The sequence below is a fragment of the Anser cygnoides genome, chromosome 4, assembly GCF_040182565.1.
Source record: "Anser cygnoides isolate HZ-2024a breed goose chromosome 4, Taihu_goose_T2T_genome, whole genome shotgun sequence".
NCBI classification, from domain to species: domain Eukaryota; kingdom Metazoa; phylum Chordata; class Aves; order Anseriformes; family Anatidae; genus Anser; species Anser cygnoides.
The window spans coordinates 11,324,188-11,347,077 of NC_089876.1; the positions used below are offsets into that span (position 1 = coordinate 11,324,188).

The 22,890-nt window shown below is 41.8% G+C and overlaps 1 protein-coding gene across 13 annotated transcripts in view; it reads left to right on the forward strand.

The window, feature by feature from the left end:
- The first annotated feature begins 472 nt into the window (after positions 1-472).
- ABLIM2 (actin binding LIM protein family member 2) overlaps positions 473-22,890 on the forward strand; it is a 151,275-nt gene continuing 128,857 nt past the window's right edge. For 3 of the 13 annotated variants that reach the window (XM_013179275.3, XM_013179311.3, XM_066996545.1), the window contains exon 1: positions 477-778. In XM_013179275.3, coding sequence (XP_013034729.2) covers positions 673-778 — 106 coding nt within the window. In that variant the 5' untranslated portion in view covers positions 477-672. Of the gene's footprint in view, positions 779-834; positions 1,071-22,890 lie in introns of those variants that run through there. The other 10 variants (XM_013179255.3, XM_013179293.3, XM_013179258.3 and 7 more) reach the window with 8 other exon arrangements.

The following is a 22,890-nucleotide window of genomic DNA, read 5'->3' on the forward strand; positions in this document are numbered from 1 at the left end:
AAAACAAAATAAAAAAAAATAAAACAGTTGGGCAAGGTAATGGAAGAAAATGCATGGAAGGTTCTTAAACATGCAGAAAACTCATTTGGCTCAGCAAGTCCCCTCTGCAGATATCCACTGCCAGTGCCTGTCAGCAGTGGGGCACCAGCTTGGATTGTCTGATCCCATATCACTGTGATGCCTGAGTGCAGGTCCACAGTCTTCCCAGTGGCAGCAATTATCTCCAGGATTCGCCTCATTTGAGCACAGAGCAGCAGTCCTCTGCACGCTCCTGCTTCCTCACGCTGGTAGTGTTACGCCAAGCTGCCCTGCACGCAGCTGTGCAACACGATGTGCTTATGTAACTGCATCTGGATCTTGCTGGGTTTCTTAAAATGGAAGTTTGGGTGCTGTTTTATTAAAAAAACATTATTGCTATCAGAATTATAGCAATTATTTGTTAGATAGATGGAATACTGGACAGGCTGGCTTTCACAAAACATTGTGAGTCTTTCTGATTTCACAAATGAAGGATCAGTGAGGTTCCCCTGCTCCAGACAGCACTCCCTTCCTCTCCTCAATAACCACACTTGCTGCCAAACGTCTTCCGCGGTGCAGCGCTGCCTGGAGTCCGGGCCGAGCTGAGGAAGAGCTCAAACACCCCCATCCTCCTTCCCTGGCCGTTCCGGGGACATGCTAAAACACCTGTGCAGCGACCCGCTTTGCACAAACGTCGGCGACCTCACCAGCCGAGCACCAGCAGGAAAATGCGGAGGAAGGGGAGCTGCCGAGGAAAAAGGTGCGAGCGGGATGCGGCTGGGGGGAAACCGGGGGGGGGGGGGACAAGGAGGGGGGTCCCCGCAGCCCCGTAGAGGGATGTAACCCCCTGGAGGAAGCACGGAGCTGCCGAAAACCCCACGGTGCCCGCTGGGGTGGCCGGGGTGCTGGGCACCTGCGGCGGGGGCGGAGCGCGGCGGCGGGCGGGGATGGGGCCGGGGCCGCCCGCGGGGCCGCGGAGACGGGCGGCGGGGACGGGCGGCGGCGGTGGCGGCGGTGGCGGCCCCTCCTGCGCGACATGAGCACCGGCACAGGTAGGAGGCAGCGGGGGGACCCCCCCCGTACCCCCACATATGCACCGAGCCAGCTATCGGGAGGGGGACGTTGTTGCTTTTTTTTTTTTGGGGGGGGGGGGGGGCAGATGGAAATTGCGGACTGTAAAGATTTTTTTATTTTGATATATATATATATATTTTTTTTTTCGTATGTATTTGCATCTCCGAGGAGAGCTCGGAGCCCGGGCGCCGCCCGCACACCGCAGGGAGCCCCGCGGGGTGGGCTCGGCAGCCGGTGCCCCCCGGTACCCAGCCGAGCGTGCCCCCAGCACGGCAGCCCCCAGGGAAGAAGCCCGCAGCTCATCAGATGGGTTTGGGGTTGAAATATTGGGGTTGAAAGCTCGGCCTCTGCTCCCGGCTGAGATTGCGTGCTGGCAGGGGAGGTGAAAACCACGCAGGTTTCGTCGGAACACCAGCTACGATTTCCACCCAGGAGATCCAGTTGCCCAGGGCAATACAGAAGTATTTTTTTTATTATTATTTTTTTCCCCCTGTGATACATGCAGGATTTGTGAACGGGCTTGGAATTGTGTTTTCCAGCGATTCAGCATTCGTCTGCATTGGGTGGCACTGGGGGGTGATTGCTTCAGAGCTCAGCTGATCGCACAATATTACAGTCTTTAAGGCAAACACAGGGTTGTGCATAGGGAAAGGGGGAGGCTTTCAGAGCTGATTGTATATTTCATTTCTGAGCATAACTGTAGCTGCTAAATATACCCTCTGCCACAACAACGGGGAGACGTTGAATAGCTACAATTACGTGGTGACTCTGTATGTCAACACGCTTAATCACACCACATCCTCGCAGCGAGCCAAATGAGAGCCTACTGCAAACAAAGAGGAAGACAGGCTCCTTGTTAGAGCAGTGCGAGACCCAGGGTCAAACACCTGCTGGAGGCTTCAGATAAAAACGGAGCTTTGCATTTCCTCAATTGAAAGCGTAGCAATTTCCACATATGCCTATCAGCTGTGCTCCCGTGTGGTCTGTGCACGGAAGGCACACTTCCAGCCTGCCAAGTGCCCAGGCTGGGGCAGGTGGGAGTAGAGTGAGCGCGTATTCAGGGGTGCTGGAAATCCCAAGCCTTTCTTCTGCCTCTAAAGGGATCTAGATGGTTAACGCAGATGGTGACATCTGCACTGGAGATGATTAAAGTCGAGCGCAGAATCCTGTCCTGTTCCCCATCTGTAATCTCCAACAGAAGAATATGCAGCACTGTGAAGCATTTAAATTCTGTAGCAGTAGAGCTGAGGCTGAGAGAGGGAGTAGAAAATTCCAGAGTTGCATCCTGAGAATGTTTTAAACACAAATTTGATAGATTGCAAAGTCAGAAACACAGAAGAAAAGTTAGTGGGTAACAGTCTAGTACAGATGAGACTTGACACAATTCTGTCTCCATAATTGCACCAAATACAGCATAAATGAAAGAGCAATAATGAACAGTGCCAAGATAAAAATAACATCCTGGGAAAAAGGGTGGAAAAACCCCTGAGAGTCCTTAGCTCTCATTTGAAATTACAACTGGCAGTTTTAGGAGCGTTGTTTTTAAGTATCGCTTTAGCTTTGATGTTTCCAGATTTTTGATTTACCGTGTCTGTGTGGACTATGTAAACAATTTACAATCAATTTCTATGATAAATTAAATGTGGTGAGCCCACCTCTATTCTGCAAAAGCAACGGAAATTTTCTGTTAACATCAGTAGGGCAACTATCGTACAGCAAATGTAATGCCACAATGCACTTGAGTAAAATTACTGCTTACAAAAGATTTCCACCAAAATTGCTCTGGAAAGGCTGTAATTCAAAGCTTAGTGGTGGTACTGTAGCAGAAGGATGTTTCTGTCTCTGCCAAGAAAACCAGGGTGAAATGTGGCATCAAAATCAGCACCACATAAGGTTCAGGGCATTGTTGTCATGTTTGGTGATCCAGGAGTGATCCATCCTCATGAGCTGGAGTCAACCTTTGTGGATCTGTGCTTGCTGCTCCAGAAGCCTTCGCTCAGTCTGAGTCTCTTGTGCTGATGTGCCACATCATTAGTATCCCTGCCTGGATCCCTGCCATGCTGCCTTACTGTTTTAACCATAAGGTTCGGCTTTAGATGTACAAACAGTTACATTTGGTACTGTGATTTAGTTTATGATACATAGATCCAGATAATACCACTTAAAGTGGCCCTATAGTACTTGCTTTGAAATGTCATTCTGTATCAATGAACTACAGAATCATGGTGTAGTTTTACATCTAGAAAGCATATGATCATGTGGCATAGGAAAACACAACTCAAATGTATTAGTATTTATGGCATAATTAGATTTTCCCACACGTGATTATCCTCAGCTGAATTCCGTATACGTACCTCTGACCTCGTCTGAAAACATTTCTAAGCAAGGGCTCATTCACAACCCCTATATACCTAGGAGAGTTGCATGAAATGGCTGTGTATTCAGGATTCTGAGTGTATGTTTAATAATTTATAATATGGTTATCAGCCTGGTATCCCAGTTCTTCGCTGTCTTGAAATCATAGCAAAAAGAACAAAGTAGGTTAAAAAATAGAAATTGAGAAAACTAGGTTCCCATTAGTTCCCAGAAATAGGGTAAAATGGTGTTGATTATTTAAGTGCAAGAAGAATCACAGAGCTAATTACATACTAGGTGAATTATCTCAGATTAGATTAAATTAAATGTCATGACACAAATTAGCTTGGCTCTTTAGTCTCTAAACTGTTACATTAGAGGGAAAATTTGGTTGTGTGGATCAGAGAGCTGCTGACAGAGGTTCACAACCCAAATGGCACACGGCCATAGTGGCACTGGTTACAAAAGAGGTTGCACAGGCTGGTCACACTGGTTTCTGCCCTGCCGGGGAGATGCTTAACTCCTTTTCAAAGTTCACATGTAAATAGGCCAGCAGGAACCCTCCCCAGAGACAATAGCCTGGTTGTTTCAGACTAGTATATTTTTCTGTTTTAATTTTGGCCCTTCCTTTTGAGCACTGGTAGCAGAGAGCATTAAGTTACTTGATGGGAGCAGCAAGAGGTCGCCTTGCCTTGGAGTTCTCTAACTAATGAAATATGTATGTGTGAAGATTATAATGTGCGGTCCTCCAAGTTTAGTAATTAAACAGAATTAGAGCTACTTCATTTCCTTGCCATTTTAGCTATGGTACGATCTCCCTGAGAAAGTATACAATGGCATGTAACTGCTGATAGTAATTCTTGCTCTGAAATTGAATTGCGTGGAATATATATATATATATGGATTGTAAAAAACCAGGAAGCTGTATCTTAGGCTTCCTTAAGGTTTTTTTGGCTGAAGATTATTCTTTGCAACATCATGTTCTTTGATGGTAAGAACATACAGCACTGCTACAAGAGGGTGAAATAGGTCAGACGAGATTATCAGGTGATAGCTTCATCAGCCGGTAACTTCTGACTGCAGGACATCCCGCCTGCCACAGGCCTTTCCGTGCTACCCAAGCTCTGCTCAGATGGGAAAGGTAGCTTGTTCCGCTTTAAAACACCCAGACATTTTGCTCCACGAGTGAGGTCTGCTTCTTGCCAACCTGCCCGTCTTCCGCGTGGTGTCTGTGCAGCACCGAGCACTCTGTGTGGCTGCTCTTCTGGCTGCAGCTGGCTGCCACTTCAGCATGGTGATAAAGCACTGTTGGTTTTGCTGCACGGGGCTTACATACTTAATGCCCAATATTCAACTTTATGATAAAAACAGAGGGCCAAAAATGTAAAGAGCTAAAAAAATAATTGAAAAATCAACTGAAGTGTGGCTGTTGAGGTACCTTTTTCCCTCTTTTTCCTCTTTCTGAGACATGGGCTGGCCAATATTCAACCAAAGTGAGGAAACCCCAATCATAGTAGTTTTGCTGATTTTGACAAACCGTTCACCTTCTACCCTCCGCAGACCCCCAAATCCAGTCTGTGGAGATGTGTCTCTCTTGACTGTTGTTAACTTGAAGCTCAGCAGCGTTTTCCAGTGCTGCTGGGGGGCTGCCGGTGCCATTAACTCACCTTCATACCCTGGGTTTTCAAACCAAGGGATCACAATAGTGAATGAAGTGTATTTGGGTGGAAGTGGAGCATGCTGCTTAGAGCTTTTGCAGGTCAGGGATGACTGCTGGGATGGGAGCGGGCTCAACCATCAGCGCTGCTGCGGCTTCCTCATTCATCCCTCCAGCAGGCTGGCGTCAGACATGGCAGCGGAGGGGCCTCAGAGATTATCGGACAATTTGCTGGCTCATTGTCTGCATCCTTAAATATATCCTTCAGGCAAATATTTCCGAATTTAGATGATTCCCTGTGTCAAGATCTATTAGTGGTGTGTCAGGGCCTTGAGCTGTTACCGCCTGAAATGTTGGAGCTTTTTTTTTTCACAGCTGGTTAGTTGATGCTCGTGCTCTGAAATCTAGATAGAGTCTTGTTTTGCAGGAAGGACAGTTATTTATTTTTCCATTCTAGAGAAGGAATCTGAGAGGAATATAAACTCCATTCAGTGAATAGTTCTGTCTGCGTTAGGAACATGTTTTCTCCTTTTCTCTGTAAAAACAATTCTACTGGCATTAGCCATATTGATCAATACCTCCATTTTGGAGATTTTCCTGATAGTATAGTACAAGTTGCTTGATCTGTAGTGAAGGAAATCAAAGTGTTACTGCAATTAGCCATGAAAAACAAAAATAAACATTTCTGAATAGTAAGATATCACTAAAGATGTTTTAAAAAGACCTTAATGTTCCCATAATATGGATTTTTTTTTTTGCTATTTAGAAACCATTACTTTTTGAATTAAGCAATATTGTCACTGTTAAGCATAACAGACCACAATTGCTCCTCATGGTAGATAGGAGAAGAAAGCGTGGTACCTTAGTTACTACTGTATGGTAACTGTTCACAAACACAGCATTCCTTGGAAGTTTTTAAGTATCTCTTCTGTCATTTCATTTCGAGCATTGGTCAGTCTCTGAAGCATCAAGAGAGGATGACATATGATTGTCCTGTGTTCTTCTTCCCTCTTCCCAAATTCTTATTTGGGGGACAAAAATAAATATAAGTGTTAAAAAAAATCCTGCTGGTTTATGGAGGGAAATAACTGAATATAGCATAAATGTGGAGCAGTAAGCATACGGTAGTTGCGTTCCTTCAAGCCCGTTTCAAAGGATACGAAAGTAAAATCAAATCCCTATGGCTGTTTATAGGGTAAAATCCTTGGGGAAGAGGGAGAAGTTAAAATTTGATACATATCATACGCAGAAAAAGTCAAAGAACCTGTTATGCTTGAGTGTGTCATACAGGAGCTTTGGCAACTTCAGAAAATAAGTCATTAGAGCTCCTTCCCCTTGCAGGTGTGTGACTTGTGGATTCACAGGTGGCAGCAAACCTCAGAGGTAATAAGTAAGGCACTTTACTAGTTGTTGTCTAAGTACTGGGATCTTCTCTAAGCAACGCTAAATGGAACTAAATGAACATGCGGTGGTTAATTCAGGGAGTTCTTGATCAGAGACCAGTTTTTGCTTGATTTATTTCTACTTCTGTCAAGAGAGTTCACTGAGGTACATTTATAAATCCCAGATTGTTGCAGTATTGCAGTTTAAAATTATGTGAATGATCTAGAAGTCATGAAAAATATTTTTACAGTTTCATCTTTGTTTTCATCTCAGTTACTTGTGTTTACTTTGCCCAGTTTACAGATACTCTAGGTCCCTTTTCCTTTCCTGTTGGTGTTCCCAGTGTTGCAAACTTATTTTGGATCTGCAAGTTATTTCTCTTCTTTACCTTGTAACAGAGCAGTGAGGGGTTTTAATAGAGTTCAGCTGACAAGTTTGCTTTTAATAGTCTGGTAGAGTTTGCCTTGCTCCTGTGTTTCTTTTGGCTTTGCAATACCAGCAGTGTTAAAACAATTGCTTGATCACAATTTAAGATATAACACAGATACAGAGGACCTAATCTTTAAGGTTGTATGTATATAATTGTGTAGGGCATGGAGACCGCAGAAAACCACAGAAATTGGCCTTGATGACAGGAAGGCAGGAATGGAGTAGGATTTGCAGCCAATTCACATAAATGGAGTTCAAGGCAATCTGGAACAGCTGGGCCTTCGTATGTCTGTACGGCGGCGGTCTGGAGCGAACGTCTGGCAGCGCCTCCAACACCTTGCCCCTGTGACTCGCACATATGCCATCCGTTCTGCTATCTGCTAACCTGGCTGCAAGTCGGGCTCCGGGTGCCAATTTTAGGGTTTCTGCTTGTGGCCTGAGTTCCAATGTGCTCACCGGTTCCTGCCCTACTCAGGCTAAATAAAGCGTAATGGACCCGAAAATAACGCGCTCTGCCTTTGCCTGGGGAGCAGGCCAGTGCTGCACCTGAGCATGGGTTGTGGGTATGCGGTGGTGGTGACAGGCCAGCATGGGTTTGCGTGCCATCTGGAGCTCATCCATGGCTCAGTGTGCCTTTGGGTACAGAGTTCCCACCCGCTTGGTTAACAAATCCTGCACGAGGGGGAATCTCACTGCTCTCTTCAGCTGGAACCACCCAGTGGGTGGCTGTAGGGAAGATGGAGCCAAGCTCCCCTCACAGGTATGTGGAAAAAGGGCATGAAGCGACAGCTAGGAGTTAGAACACAGGAAATTTGTGCTGGCTGTAAGGAGAATAAAAACAGCAAAGGGAGTGCCTGAAATCTGGAAGAGTTTGCCTGGGGAGGCTGTAAAACCTCCAGCCTCAGGGTTTTTCAAAATATATTTTGCAAAGGTCTGAGCAACCTGACCTAACTTTGAATATCGACCTGCTGCGTGTTGGACCTCTGGGTGTCCTATCCAGCCCCAGATTTTCTGAGGATCTCTCTGCTGCAGAGACATACAGGCAGATTTGTTTTGAATGCCTTGCTTATTTACTGACCAGTGTTCCTCCTGGCTAGGCTTTGGTGGTTCATTCCTATCTCAGGAAATTGGAGGAAGAAATCTGCTTCTTCTAGTGTCAGCTTTGTGTAGGAGCATTTCTAAGTTCTCCTGCACCAGACCCTGTGGAGAAAGTAATTTTATGGACCACAAACCTGTTGAACGGTTTCCCAAAAGATGCAGGCCCACTCTCACGGGCTGCGTATGCACAACCGCAGAGCCCAGGTGTGACAGACACCAAGCGTGGTGTGAACATCTGGCTTCTTCATCCGTGGTGGGACTTTGAGAAATGATAGCACCTGTGGTTGAGATCACTGAGAGCTGCAGAGTGTTTCTTCCCTCTGCAACTGGGGCATTTTTTTTTGTGACTAACTGAAGAATCAAAGTAAAGATTTTAACATCTTTAATAACCACAGCTTCTCATGATACAGAACTAAGATAACATCTCAGAGACTGTCTTAATGTCTCATCAGCTATGTCTTTACAAGCCATAAGACGAAGCATTAACACTTCGTTTTGCTGTATGTCACATTCGTTGCCATTATTTAAGATCATAGCAATGCCTATACCAGATCAAATGCCTGTGTGGCCCAACACAATGTGCCCAGCAGTGCCCATCACCCAGTGTGGTTAGCAGTGGCTAATAGTAGTATCTTGAAAATTGTGCAAGACCAGGATGAACTCCAAGTGATGCTTCATCCAAGTGCCTGATTTTAGCTCTTTTTCAATATCTTCGCCTAAATTTCTTTCTCTGCAGAAAGGCAGCATAACAATAAACTTCAGTATATATTTGTATCTTAATAGAGCTACTCTGAAAATCAGTTATACTGCTGTAGATTTGATTTTGTCTGTATTATTTATTAATTGGGATAATTGGGATTGAGCTAAGAGTGAAAGATAGGTTGTGCTGAGGACCCATAACTCCCGTTACTTCTAAACTCAGAGTTAAATAATCTACCCAGAGTGAACATTGTAGTACACTATTTTTTTTCAGGAAAACTGCAATAGTGGTAGGCACTCATTTCAGATTCAAATTTCTTTCCTTAGAGCTAAAATTTTAATTTGTGATATGCCTGAGCTTTTTTCAAGGTCAGTGTTGATTTTTCCATAGGAACAACGTGGTCCATGTCCTGAAAAGAATATGGGACTAACATTAGAGTGATGCTGCCAGCTCTGCAGAAATGCTCAGCTGGGCTTTCTGCATCCTGTCTCTGAAGCACATAAGGTCTGCATAGATCTAGAAGCATGCCATAGTCATGGCTATTTTAGAAGGCAATACATAGCACTTGCTGTAAATTGAAGTTGGCAGAAAAAGCCTGGCTGTTAAGCTAGAGCTGTCAGAAGCTGCCATAACGTTGGTTGGATACTTGCTTGATTCACCCGTTACAAATTAGAACAAGGCAGCTTCTCAGAGTCTTTGTGCATACAAAGGTACTTAATATTTTTGGAAATATATAGGAATGCTATATATAGGAGGCACTCTCAGCTTCAGCTCTGATTTTGATTTTGTGCATGTTTCCTAAGTGTTGTTGTGATCCGTTCAATTAGGAATGGATGATTTCAGTATAGCTTTTGCACTGCAGACATCAAAACAATTCACCAATTTCAGATCTGGAATTTAGGCTGACTTTTTGTTTAATTCTAGTTATTAGTTTAAGCTATTTTTATAGCATTGTGTAGGTTACAGGTCAAATTCAGTTGCTTAATCATCTAGTCTTCTACTACTTCTCTGAATAACTGGTTGTTTGCACTCGCATATTCCAGAACCGAGTTAGAAAAAACAGAGCTGTCTTCCCTATACACAACAAAAGATAACAAACCTACCACTTCTCCTGATAGTCTTTTTCTGTACTAGTCACTCTTGTGCTTAGAAAGTACTGTTCCCTTTCATATTTTTAGAAACGTTTCATTTTTTGTTTTCTCTAGCTGAACCTATTTTCTTGAAGTGAGCCTGTGAATGTATTTTAAGTTATGCACCCAGTGTTACTTAGAGAGCCCTAAGGACAGTTGGTAAATAGCAAACCTTGACACGGTAAAGAAAGCTGCCTACTCTTAGCCTGCCCTGAGGCTTCTTGCTGTGGTTCTGGAAGGCAGGTGGTGGCTCCAGTGCTCCGAGCATGCTGGAAGGCAAAGGGCCGCAGGTTAACAGGAAACTCCTAGGAATTTGCTAGGGAAATTCTGGTAATTATGGTGTGGAAAAAAACAGTGGTATGGAAAGTATTATCACTGCATTGACATTATCGGACTGTGAAGAATTAACAGTTACCGAAGGTCCTATATTGGTCACAGGCTATTTGACATTTCAGCTTGACAGCTATGTATAGCACTTGAGCAGTAGGGAGCAAGGACTTCTGATGGACAGTAAGAGCTACACGTCCAGGAGAGTGCGGTGGTACTAACCCACGAATTGGTCGTCCTATGTGTTTCACTCCATCCTTTCTCTAGGCTGTGATCTCTTCAAAACTGCTATGTCTGAGATAATGTTGCATCTCTATGTTGGCATTTAAAGCATCTTTTTATCACTTCATTTTTTTTGTTGTTGTTGCATATTTCGGTGTAAGCATCCTAAAATGTTATGCCCTAAAGAAATTGCTAACGCAATAAACAAATGGAAAGCTCTTCTACATACAAATAATGTAATTAAGAGGGTAATTACTGTTGTTAATAATTTTTCCTATACGTCATCTGACTGCAGTTTATTTAGCTTGTAAACTTTGAGGAGGAGGTTCTGTCTCTGTGTACCGCATAAACAGCCATACTATTTTTAGTCCCAAACTGAAAAGTAACTTCATCTACTTAGGAAATTTCTCCTCTATTTGGCAAGAATTCCTTCCATTTTTGGTAGGATGGATCACTCTTTACATTTATGCTCTCCGATTTTAGGGTTTCCTTTTGGTAGAATGTTATTGTGGTGCTGTTGGAGTTGTGTATTTTTATAAAGATGTTTAGCTTTTTGCTAGTACTGTTCATCAGTGTGCTACAAAGCTCTCACAAGAGAAGTAGTGACTTAATTCACTTATACACCATGGGGAGCTAAGGACAGATTTGTGACTTGTGTTTTGTAGGATTGATCAAGGGGAAAAGAATTAGGAATACCAAAGTCTGAGTTAAATGTTGCATCCATTAGGTCACTGGCTTCATAAGTATAAAACTTGATATATTTGGGGTTGTTTTTGCCATTGATGTAAGTGGCTGACATTTGGCTGCAGAAGTAAGAAAGGAAAATGAACTCTTGTCACCTTCCACCAAGTTTTGAAAAATAAAATCTGGTCCTTAGGTTGTCCAACAGCTAAAGGAGGGAAAGAGAAAGGGAAGAATTGGGCTTGCAAAAAAAAATTTAAAAAAGAAATTACAACAAAGCCAGTTTCCAGCTGCTGATTCCATGCACTGGACAGCCTGGGTATTCCCCTCCTTGAGCTTTGTTTCCATCTGGCTAGTATCCATGAGACTTCATTCCACAAAAAAAATCAGGATTGCAACCGATGTCACCTGTCAGACATGGTTGTGCATGGAAAATATTTAAAGCAAACAGACAAAAACAGATACAAAAAGCTAACCCTGGGTAACATTCTTATTTTTACGTGACACGCAAGGGCTGCATGTGCTGGCACACGGGCTGCAGTCGTGCAGCCCCACCAAGGAATCTGCAGCCCACAGCACGCTTGTCCCAGCAGACCCCTGCCAGCAGCTGCCACTGTCACTTGCTAGTTGTTTCAAGCTGTTTAGAGGTGACGTAACGTGTCAGAGAGATAACATGCCGCTCTTTGCTCTAGGGGCAGGGTTAAGCTAATATTTCCCTAACGCCGAAGGCCAATGTTGTAGATACATGTAGAAATAAGGCAAAGCCCCTGCTCTTTTCTCTGCCCATCACCATTTCCTAGCCAGGTAAGGAAGCTGGGCACTGGGACTGGTGACCTGGTGTGTGCAGCAGTGGGAGCAGGACGCAGACATCAAGGCAGGTCAGCAGTAAGAATGGAGAGAAGCCAGGGTTCTGCTGGAGGGTGTCAGATGGCTGAAGGTTTTTGTAGTCCAACTGAAATAAGAGCCAATTCCTGCAACTTCCATCAGTCATGGTCACATTAATACAATAGGTAATTTGGAAAATATTTTCGATTCAGACTGATAATGCCTCTAAGCTTTTGTATCCCCGGTAAGCTGAAAGCTTAGTTACTGGGGTGGAGATTATGGCAGTCCTGAGGGCTTGCACTGAGTCAGACTTGTTTACTGGGTAAATTTGTCATGGTTCCAGAAGAGTATAACCACTGATACCAAATATTTGTAGAGGAAAGAGCATCTCATGAATAAGGAGAACCATTCAAATAAGACTAGGAACACACAAGGTCACACCAGATGTTGTCCCTTGGAGACTGGTGCAGTACCAGCATGGCGTGGTTATAGAATCATGCAATAGTTTGGGTTGGAAGGGACCTTAAAGATCACCCAGTTCCAACACCCCTGTCATAGTCAGTGACACCTCCCACTATACCAGCTCATCCAGCCTTGGCCTTGAACACCTCCAGGGATGGGGCATCCACAGCTTCTCTGGGCACCCTGTTCCAGTGCCTCACCACCCTCATCCTGAAAAATTTCTTCCTTATATCCAATGAAGAACTGAAACTCACTTCAGCTTTCTGTGTTGTTTGAAGCCTGTTTATGTGCTTGGCCTTTGTTCCAGATGTGGCTCACAATGGTTATACCTTGACCTAACAGGTATCTGGGTCATTGCAGTCTAGTTGGTGAGGAGGAGTCATCTGGCAACAACCAGTTGATTGGAATTGATGTAAAGCAGAACGCAGACAAGTATTTCTTTGCTGGAAACTGGACTTCAAACAACAGATGTTTCAAAAGCTCTGTTTTGAAAGGTGTTCTCAAAAGTTTGTTCAAATTTGTAGTTGAAGAAATTTCTTGAAGCTTATTTTCAGAGCTGTGCTCTTGAAGCCACAGATGAAACAACTGCCAGTCTTGAAGCTTACAGTCCCCATAAGGAATAGCTGTCAAAACATGCTGTGGCAGAACATCAGAATAAGGTGCTGGCAAGTTAAAAGTATCTTATGCATGTCCAGAGAATCTCAAGAAAGCATAAGTGCTAATGCTGGGGATGCTGTCTTATCAAAGGAGTGCAGCTATACGCAAAAGGATTAATTTTACATGCTTTGAGCTAAGAAGGCTCCACAACCTCAGATGCAAATCCACAAATGAGTTAAATTTAGTACGCATTTTATTGTGCCTTTGTTTTGAAATGGGTGCTGTTCACGTTTACAGCTTGGCGTTCTTCATTTGTAGTGCTCATCATGTTTTTTAAGTTATTCTAAAATTGATTCTAAAATGGATGTTTTTGAGATTAATAACTTTCAAGACTAGATATGCTTTTTGTCACTTGTCCTATTGAAGCATAAGAAAATATACAAATATAAAACCAAAACTCTTTTGATATAATTATTAAAAGCTATTCCTTGTGTTTTGCTTTCAAATCTCTAAAATCCTCTTATTTGAATCAACATTCTTGAAAAAGATTCTTCAATTTTTGATGTTACTCACAGACCATTCCAAATATAGCTTTGGTCAGCTTCCTTGTGCAGGTATAGATACTAAACTGTTATCTCCCCAAATCCCTCATCTGTGAAGTACTGTGTTGCAAATTATTAACTGGTTACTTTATTCTGGAAGTTTGCAGATGTTTATGTCATTTAATGCAAATAAATTGTAGATAAAATATGTTAGGACATTAAATGTTTAAATGTGCTTTTCAGATAATAGTTCTGTTTATTCAGCGTGTGGAAACTATAGGGGAAGTTGTGAGCACATTAAAAAGCACAGGTATGAAGCAAGAAAACAGAAGGTTTTGATTATTATTTAGAATAAAATTAATAAGTAAATAGGTCTAGAATAAAATTATGGAAGATTGCTGTAGGTCACTGCACTGGTATGTTAACATACTAAACTATTTGGAGGACGACACATTTTCCACATCAGAATTAAACAAACAGCAGCTTAATGCATTAAGTCATTTTGGTAACATCTGCTCTGTCAGTTGCCTACGGGCTTGAAAATTAAGTATTGTGGCAAAAGCTGCGCAGACAAATCCAGCAGCTCAGGATTTAATGCTCCAAGTGGTGAGGCCAGTTTTGGGTCCTTCGGCTCAGGTCACACTGGTGAGATGTTTGTGGCCCCTTCATCCTGCCTGGGCTTGCAGGAGATGTTCAGTGCTAGGCATATCACTGCTGTCCTATTTCTCCTCCTGCCACAGCACTAGAATTGGTGAGGAGCTTTAGGGGGCTGTTTCTGGTGTTTCTACTGTGTGCAGTTCTAGGCCACCAGCAATGAGGAACAGGAATATAATGAGCTGTGGGAGGATTTTTTATTATTATTTTTTTTTCTGTAATACTTTTCCCTGTTGCGGGGAGTTGAACTCTCCAGGTTACTTTGCTCTTCCCAACACCCTGGGTAGGCGTCTTTACGACAACACTCATGAGACTGTAATTCTTGCTCCAAAGCAAGGTGTCCGAGTGTATCTCTAGGACTTTAAATAGTTTTCTACAATTTCTTTAGTAATTTTAGTATCATAAGTTTACCAGATAAACAGGATACATATTCTTGTACTGTACAAGCAGAAGTGAAAACCTTACACTTACCCCTGAGATGTAGCTATCAAGTAGGGTAGGGACACAAGCAGGGAAACTGGGGGAGAGATTGCAAGCAATATGATCTGTATTTGAAAAGTAAAAAGTTGGAGCATCTTTTTTTTGCCATTAGGAATTTGTGTTGTTCAGATGGGAATGGCATGAGGAGACTTAAAATGGTAAAAAGTTGCAACCTTCTTCTGCAACTAGAACAGTTACAAACAGATAATAGTAATTAAAAATAAATAAATCATAGAACTGTTTGGATTAGAAGGCACCTTAAAGACCATTCAGTTCCAACCCCCTGCCATGGGCAGGGACACCTCCCACTAGACCGGGTTGCTCAAAGCCCTGTCCAGCCTGGCCTTGAACACTTCCAGGAATGGGGTATCTATCATTCCTCTGGGCAACCTGTTCCAGCGCCTCACCACCCTCTGAGTAAAGAATTTCTTCCTAATATCTAGTCTAAATCTATCCTCTTTTATTTTAAAGCCATTACTCCTTGTCCTATCACTACACTCCCTGACAGAGTCCCTCTTCAGCTTTCCTGTAGGCCCCCTTTAGGTACTGGAGGGCTGCTATAAGGTCTCCCTGGAGCCTTCTCTTCTCCAGGCTGAACAACTCCAATTCCCTCAGCCTGTAGATTTCTGCAATCACTAATCTTGCAGTGATGGCACTTAATTTAAAACATCACGTATTTCAAGGCTGTGATAAAATTGTGAGACTTAACAATGCTTCTTATATTGCAGTCCCAAAGTGGAAGAGTCAGCCAAATTTCAACAAGCATTTAGATAAGCAGCGCTAATCACATTGCCTAGCATTTGAATTGCAAGGGAGCTGTGTAGCATGCAGAGCCTCAATGCTGGATACGTGTACAGTAATATCTGTGCCTAAGATTGTGCCCTGTAGAACATGTGGTTCACTGGGATCCGTATTTACTGCCATAAAATTGCTACAACTTTTCTAATGTCTAGCCCTGCAAAATGCAGTGTTAAATGTTTAATATTGTAAACCAGATTCATGTCTTTGTATGTGTGGTATATGCATAGATTTTAAAAGATGGCATTGTTTCTCCACTTAACTGTGACTTTTTGATGATGGCATTTCCAAGGTCATTGTGAGTCTAATATTTTATTTGTAGGATTGGAATGAAATTCCTCCTGAACTCTCTCTGGGTCTAACCTGGAGCTAGACAGCTGCAAGTCTGAAGGCAAGCAGTGTAAATGGAAATACATATTCATTGTGACTGACAGCACTATGGGATAAGAAATTCATTTTGACATTTATATCTTAAAACAGCAACAACAACAAAAGAAAAAGAAATGTCATTCATTTAGTCACTTATATGAGTGTGCCTAAAAGTAGATTCTGTTCTAATAGAATCCAGTGGTCTAAAACTACAAGTTCAGATGAGAAAAGTTGACCCCCTGCCAGGATATCCCAAATTCCTTATGTCAGATCGAGAGAGAAAAGTTTGGCTTTACTACTTGTGTTCTGTAGTATAATATTATGATGGAAGATGGCCTTGTAAAAAAAAAAAAAAAAAAAGATTCTGCAAGTTAAAGGTGTTCAGCAGCACTGAATGCCACACTGCTTTTTCCATAGATGCTGAATATGAATTTGGGAGCCTAATTGTTAGCGCCTTGCTGCAAAGAGTCCTCATGCATTTGTGGTGATGTTCACGCTAGAGAGTGATTTTAGACAAGTCTGTTTTGCTGTCATGTGAGGGTGTCATGCAGAGTCCTGCCCCTGGCACAAAGTGGAAGAGGTCCACGGGCTGCTGGGGTCTGGGTGTATGAGGAGAGGCTGTGGAGCCAGGCTCCGAGGCGAGGCTGAGAGGATGTTTACATCGCTGTCTTCCACTTCCTCCTGGTGGACTGTAGAGATGGTGGAGCTTCTGCTTCTGAGATCTGCTCCTCAGAGGTGCACGGCAAAAGAACAAGAGTCAGCAGTGCAGCATTGGAACTTCTGATTAGATATAAGGGGGGAAAAATCCCAGGGGACGTGGAAAAGCACTGGAGCAGGTTCTTCAGGGAAGTGGTGTCCTTCCACCCTTCTGTCAGATCAGAACCGGACAAGGCCCTGGGCAACCTGATCGAGAGGGATCCACGCTGAGGGGAAGGCAGGACTCGATGACCTCCAGAGGTGCCTCCCAACCTACATTATTCTGTGGTTCTAAATGTAGTGTGTGGGTGTGCTAAACTTGACTTTGGTGTGATTAAATTTTTATTTAAAGCTAGAGCAGAAGGGTAAGTCAATGCTTCTGGGACTCTCATGCAGCGCTTCCAAAAATAAAAGAAAAACTTTCAATGGAAACTTAAGTTCTTCTTTAGCATAATGGTATCTCAGCTAAGAGTTATGTGTCTGTTTTAAAACGGTAGCCATGTCTCAGAGAGTGTGTTATGCACCTTGTACAGGGTCAGATTTAATTCTCCAGGTCATAAACTGAAGAGCTAAATGGATTCAAGACTTAGATTTCCCATTCTGCAACAGATAATTAAAAGATCTAATCTCTTATACAACTGACCTGAGTATAAAAACAATACATTTCCAATATTCTGTAGATTTTCTGCATAATAGAATACTCAGCTTTTAATTTTTAATTTAATGCCATTACTACAGCTAGGCCAATTTTAAGATAGTGTATTGATTTTAAAGTTGAATCTTGAGATCATTATTTTCTTGTGGACTGAATGGAAAGCATATTGTGAATTCCTAGATATCTACTGAGGAGAGGTAGAAACTCATTAATAGAAAACCATCTGTAAAATGATTGTAAAATATATTGTAGACAAGGAGCTGTTTAAAGATGAGAAAAAATCAGTTTTAAAAGAGCAATATTTATTTTATTACATTTTCCAGTTATGGCCACGCTTCATCATGCAGCTAATAAATGGATTGATGCATAACTGAATTTAGGATTAGCATATAGTCATTAAAGTCTTTGAGTAGATATGAGTGTTTGAAAGGGTTTGGATTGGTTTTAAGTAAAATAATTAAATCTTTCTGTGTAAGTAGAAGAATGCATTTTAAAGGGATCATTGTAATTCTGCCTCTGTGCAAATGTACAAAAACATAATCTCACTGCTTTAAAAAGAAACATAGACTATGAATTAAAAACTTTGTCTCAGTCACCTTCAGCTTGATTAGAATTATTTTATTTTCTGTCTTTGCAATTTCTAATAATTATTATCGGACCAAATGTGGAAATGGTAACTACACAGCAGTGTCAGTCTGCCAGAGAATCCCTGGGGGGCTGCTATCATACTGCTGTAGTGAAGGGCACATTGGTTGCATGTCTAGAGAGCAAAGAAATGATTTAGAGTCATTTTCCTTTATCCTTCCCCTTCACTAAGTGGAGCTCACAACTGAAATCGGCCCAATCAATTGGCAGCTAAGTGTTGATTACATCAGTATAGGGATAACGAAGCTAGAACTGATTGCATGACTTAGGTGGATTTGACCTGCAACTGCAAAGAAAGTGAAATGGGAGCTTAAAAGAAGCCGTTTGTAAAGCAGAACAGAAAATATTCTTGAATATAGGTGCAGGGATTAGGCTACTTTCTCTTGAATGCCACACTGAATGGCATATTTATTAATAAAAATAAAATTATTACTATATTTATAGAAAACTTCCAATACACCATCTTGACCAATAATGTTTTATCAAAAACTCGATGGATTGTAGAGTGATAGATGTCAGTCATCAAATGATACAGTATTGCTCCTATTTTTTTTCTCAAATGGTAAGCCAGCATTTGGAGCGCTTTTTATTCTTTTGATTAGGAAGAAGAATTGACTAATGGATGCATGTATTCCTTGAAAAAAAAATAAGAAAAGAATGTGAAAAAAAGACCATTTTTGTTGAGAACAGTAGGGCCAAAAAACAGGAGGCAATCTTCTCAGTCAGAAATGTTGCTTTCAGCTATTTCCCCACTGCAGAGTACCTGTTGCTCTTCTATTCCCAGGGAGATGAGTAATTTTGAGTAATTTTTTTTTTTTTTTGTCGTATGGGCAATGCCTGTGTTTGCATGCATTTACCAGGTAATTATATGCAGAGGTTTCCTATTGTTTTCCAAACCTTACTCTAAAAAGGCCAACTTTCCTTTTCACTGAAAAATCATTCTTTTTCACTTATCTGTAAAGTTTTCTTAAGAATGTATGTTAAAGAGACAGTTTACACATGTATTTAATATATCCTGAACTTGCACAGTCAGGATCTGGAAATAAAAATTTGTATCATTTGGGGAATATTTATTCAGAAAGAGAGTTCCTTTTTTTTCCATTGCCTAATTTTAAAGCTAAGAGGTTAAAGATGTTTCACGTTTGTGATATAATGCTACATATTGTTAATTCCTGTCCAAGAGTTATGCTTAAACCATTATAATACCTCTGTTTTGAATACACATACACAGTGGTCTTTGTGTGGAAATTACTTTTTTCTGATTAAACTTGCATTGCTCTTGGCAGTATTATTTCAGCAAACAAAAGCTGGCATCATACAGAGATAAAATGTAATTATGAACTTGCCTCTGAAGAGTTGATGTTTTGACCTGCCAAACCTATCAAGATAGGTATCTATGAAGGTCTTTACATATAGGAGTATTTCAGCTGACTTCAATACAACTGAAATATTGCACTAACATTTTTCATATTCATTGATGCTCATGTTAGTATGCACTCTGTTAGTATGAGCATCCAAAAATATGAAAGACAATTAATGAATTCATGTCTGCAGAGGAAAAACAAAGAAAGAAACTAGAAAAAGACTCAACCAGTAATTGGGATAATTCATGATTAAAAGTTCATAATTATCTAGAGGTACTCGAAGGAGAAAAATAGCACAAAAAGGAAGAAAATGGTGCAGTGCGTTGGTGAAGTAATAGATTGAAAACTTGGTTCTGAGGTCTTATCAGCCTCCAGAAATAATGATATTTGTTTAAAGTAATTATATACATATATATATATATATTATTTTTTTAATGACTTTCCTAACTCTTGGATGCTTAGAGTTAGGTGAGATGATGTCCATCCCATCAGACAAGGGAAGACAGAAATTTCAGCTTATTTGTCTATTTGTATAAAGCTTGTGTTTTTGCACAGTGAAAAGCTGAAAACTCATTCCTTTAATGACTACAATTGCAGTTTGAAATGTTACTCTTCCTTACAGTGCTTTGAAAATATAAAACTGTCTAAAAACATTGTCATTATGATATCAGTGGCACAATCCATAGCGTTAAAGCCTCTGCCTTCATTTGTCAGTGTGGTGTTAGGTGGTGAAACTGTGATATGATGTGGGTCATTAAGCTGTATGGCTTGGGGCATAAGTGCACGTCATTCCCATCTTCCAGACTGAAATTCAGACCATGCTTTTCAACTCTATTTCAACTCAGTGCAGGAAGAAATTGAGATAGCACTGGAATTTCCAACTCTTAGTGAGACAGAAAGGTATTACTAGTTGAGTAGCTTAAAGCGATGGGACTGATATGTGACTGACAGTATGAAAGATGTTGTTAGAATGACTGAGTCTTCAAGTTAGCTCAAATTAAGGGCTTCTGCAAGTCATGATGGCTAATTTAGGGATTTGTGCTTTTGGTACCTTATGTGTCACTGGCTGGGGTGAGTGAGGTGGTTAATGAGCAGACAGGTACTTCCAGAAAATGTCTCATTTTGCACAGCAGCAATGACAGTTGGAGCTAAATTTATTAGAAAAGCAAGGATTGGATTGGATTAAGGAATTGCTCCTAGTTCTTTGCTTATTTAACATGTTAGCCATTACTGTGTCTTTTTTTTTTTCCTAGCTCTTATATAAGAAATTGTATTGCTGAGATAATTCAATCACATCCTATCATTTTTCATACCCTGAGGACCTCATCAGTCTTTTCACAGTGTTGGATATCATGCTTTGAATATGAAATTGATATTCACTTCTTCTAGCTTGATCAGATTAACTTTATTAGACTATGTTTTTTTAGGTAGCTTACTTAGTGCTGTGCTCATATCCATGCTTTAAGGAAGTACTCAGAAAAGCAAAATAACTTTTTGAACTTCAGGCCCGTTTCTAGAGAGTCGCTTTTAAAACCCAGAGGTTTTGAAATATAGATACTGATAGTGTTCAGCAGTGCAGAAAAACTAGTCATACTGGCGCAAATGTTTATTTCATTCATTACAATGCAGAATTGTCTATCTTATTCAGTGGGAGCAGGGCTGTCACTCTAAATGATAGAGAGGACCGGGGTGCCATAGAATCGGTATTTACCCTCTGAGTCATGACTTGCTTTATGACTGTTTGGACTGGGAGGAGAATTATCTTTGCTTATATTCTGTTTTTGAAATAAACACTGGAAATGTACTGTGGTAGCATGGATCGCTTGCTTTTTCTGTGTAGCATATTAAACTGAAGTTGGACTGCTCTCTTATTAAAACCATTATTTTTGTGTGATACCAGGGGACTAGAGCAGGGCTGGATTGTGCCTGATGCTCCTTTGGCATGCGGTCCACAGTGGGGAAGGATAAAAAGAGCTCTTGTGTTTTGCAGTCCTGCAAGTCAAAAGGCAGGCCAGCCTCCTCCTGCTCCCCTGCCTCCCATGGTCCACCAGGCTTAGCCAAGCATCATTTATCCAGCTTCTGCAAAATACCAGCTGGCCACACATTGAGCAACAGTGTCACAGGTTGGCTGTGGCAATGGGAGCCAGACAGACTGAGTCTCATTTTAGCAGGTTATAGGTCAAGGAATAGCTACTTGCATCCCACGTAATCGTCATCTTAGTATATTGTCATTAAAGACCAGAATCTGTGGGATTATTGGCAATTGGAGCAAATTGCAGGCAGATGAAGATGCGCAGCTCCTTCCCCTCGGTGTGACCTACATCTGCCAGGAGCTGCGGCCTGTGGGATGGGTGGCGGGGCATTGGCCACCCATTGGCAGAAATTCTTGTCTTGGGGATGGTAAGAAGGGGGTCTCTTGAGGCAGAAGAAACTGAAGGTTTTCCTAATGCTCTTGCAAAGACAGCTGGTCAAGTTCAGGCCTTGGCTGTAGTCTTAGGTTCCTCATATTTTTTGCATGCAATGAGAGAATTTACCAGATTCAGTCACAGTGAAACTAAAAACACATTTAGATTAAGAAAGTTCCTTAAAGAGTTCTTTAAAGTGTTTTCCTCTGCTTTCTTTTATTTTGAATTGAAAAGTGCTCTTTAGTGCTGTCCTCCAACCATATTTTACAGTTTTCCCCTTGACGAACAGAAATCAGTTTCTGAATCCCACTTTTCATCACACAGGTCTGCATTTTTTCCTTCTTTTCCCTCTCTCTAGACACACTGACACAGGCAGCACCTGGTGGTGCTCCCCACAGCCTCACCCTGCCCCGGTGCTGGGACCAGGCCGCGGCACCAAGTTCCTGCACCTCCTCAAAACAGAGGCCTCTGTGTAGAGCAACCTGGGCACAGGGGCTGGAAGGGGAGTAGAGGCTCCAGCATCTCCTGCCCGCACACAGCATACATCTTGCTGTTGTTCCTCTGTCATGGGGAACATAATTTGTCCAGGTTTCAACCCTATTAAAATCAGAGGACTCTTCTGGCACAGGATTTGGTATTGCGTTTTCATCTGTCCTTCAGTGAGTTGCATTTCTGTACATACCTGGGAAAAGTGCTGTGCAATACCTTTCCAACAAATAGACACTTTTTTTTTAGGTGATGTTTCTTTTTCCCCTTCTTTCCGTGACAGGTTTGTATAAAGCTCCTGACCAAAATATTTGGTTTTACGTGAATCCACTAACAGTATAAGCTGGCGTGTTGCAAAGTAAGCAAACCAAAAACTCGATCTCGTGTGCTCAAAGACTGTGTTGTAAGCAGCTAATAAACAGTGTCTGGAGGCAGTAAAAATGTGGTTGCAGAGCTGTGCAAGAAGTAGCACAGTGGCTCTAAGCTCAGGGGTTGTGTTTGTGTGAATGTAACACGTTTCTCTTATGGATGCAGTTTTGGAAGACAAGTGATTGCAGAAATTGTGTAGCCCGAATGTGAAAATGGAGGCAGTGTGTTGATATATCTGGTGGGAATGAAGCATAATTTGACGCGTATGCAACTGAATCTAGGAGGTTTCATGCTGTGACCACAGGCGGTGACAACTTCACCAGTGTTAACTAATTTGCACCTGTTAAAGTGGTGTGACTTCAGCTCCAACATTTCAGTAATGTGAATACCTTTATATATTTGAAGTAACTGTGTGATTGCAATAAAACAGTGGTTAATCCCATCTTAATGCCAAATTAAGCATAGCAAA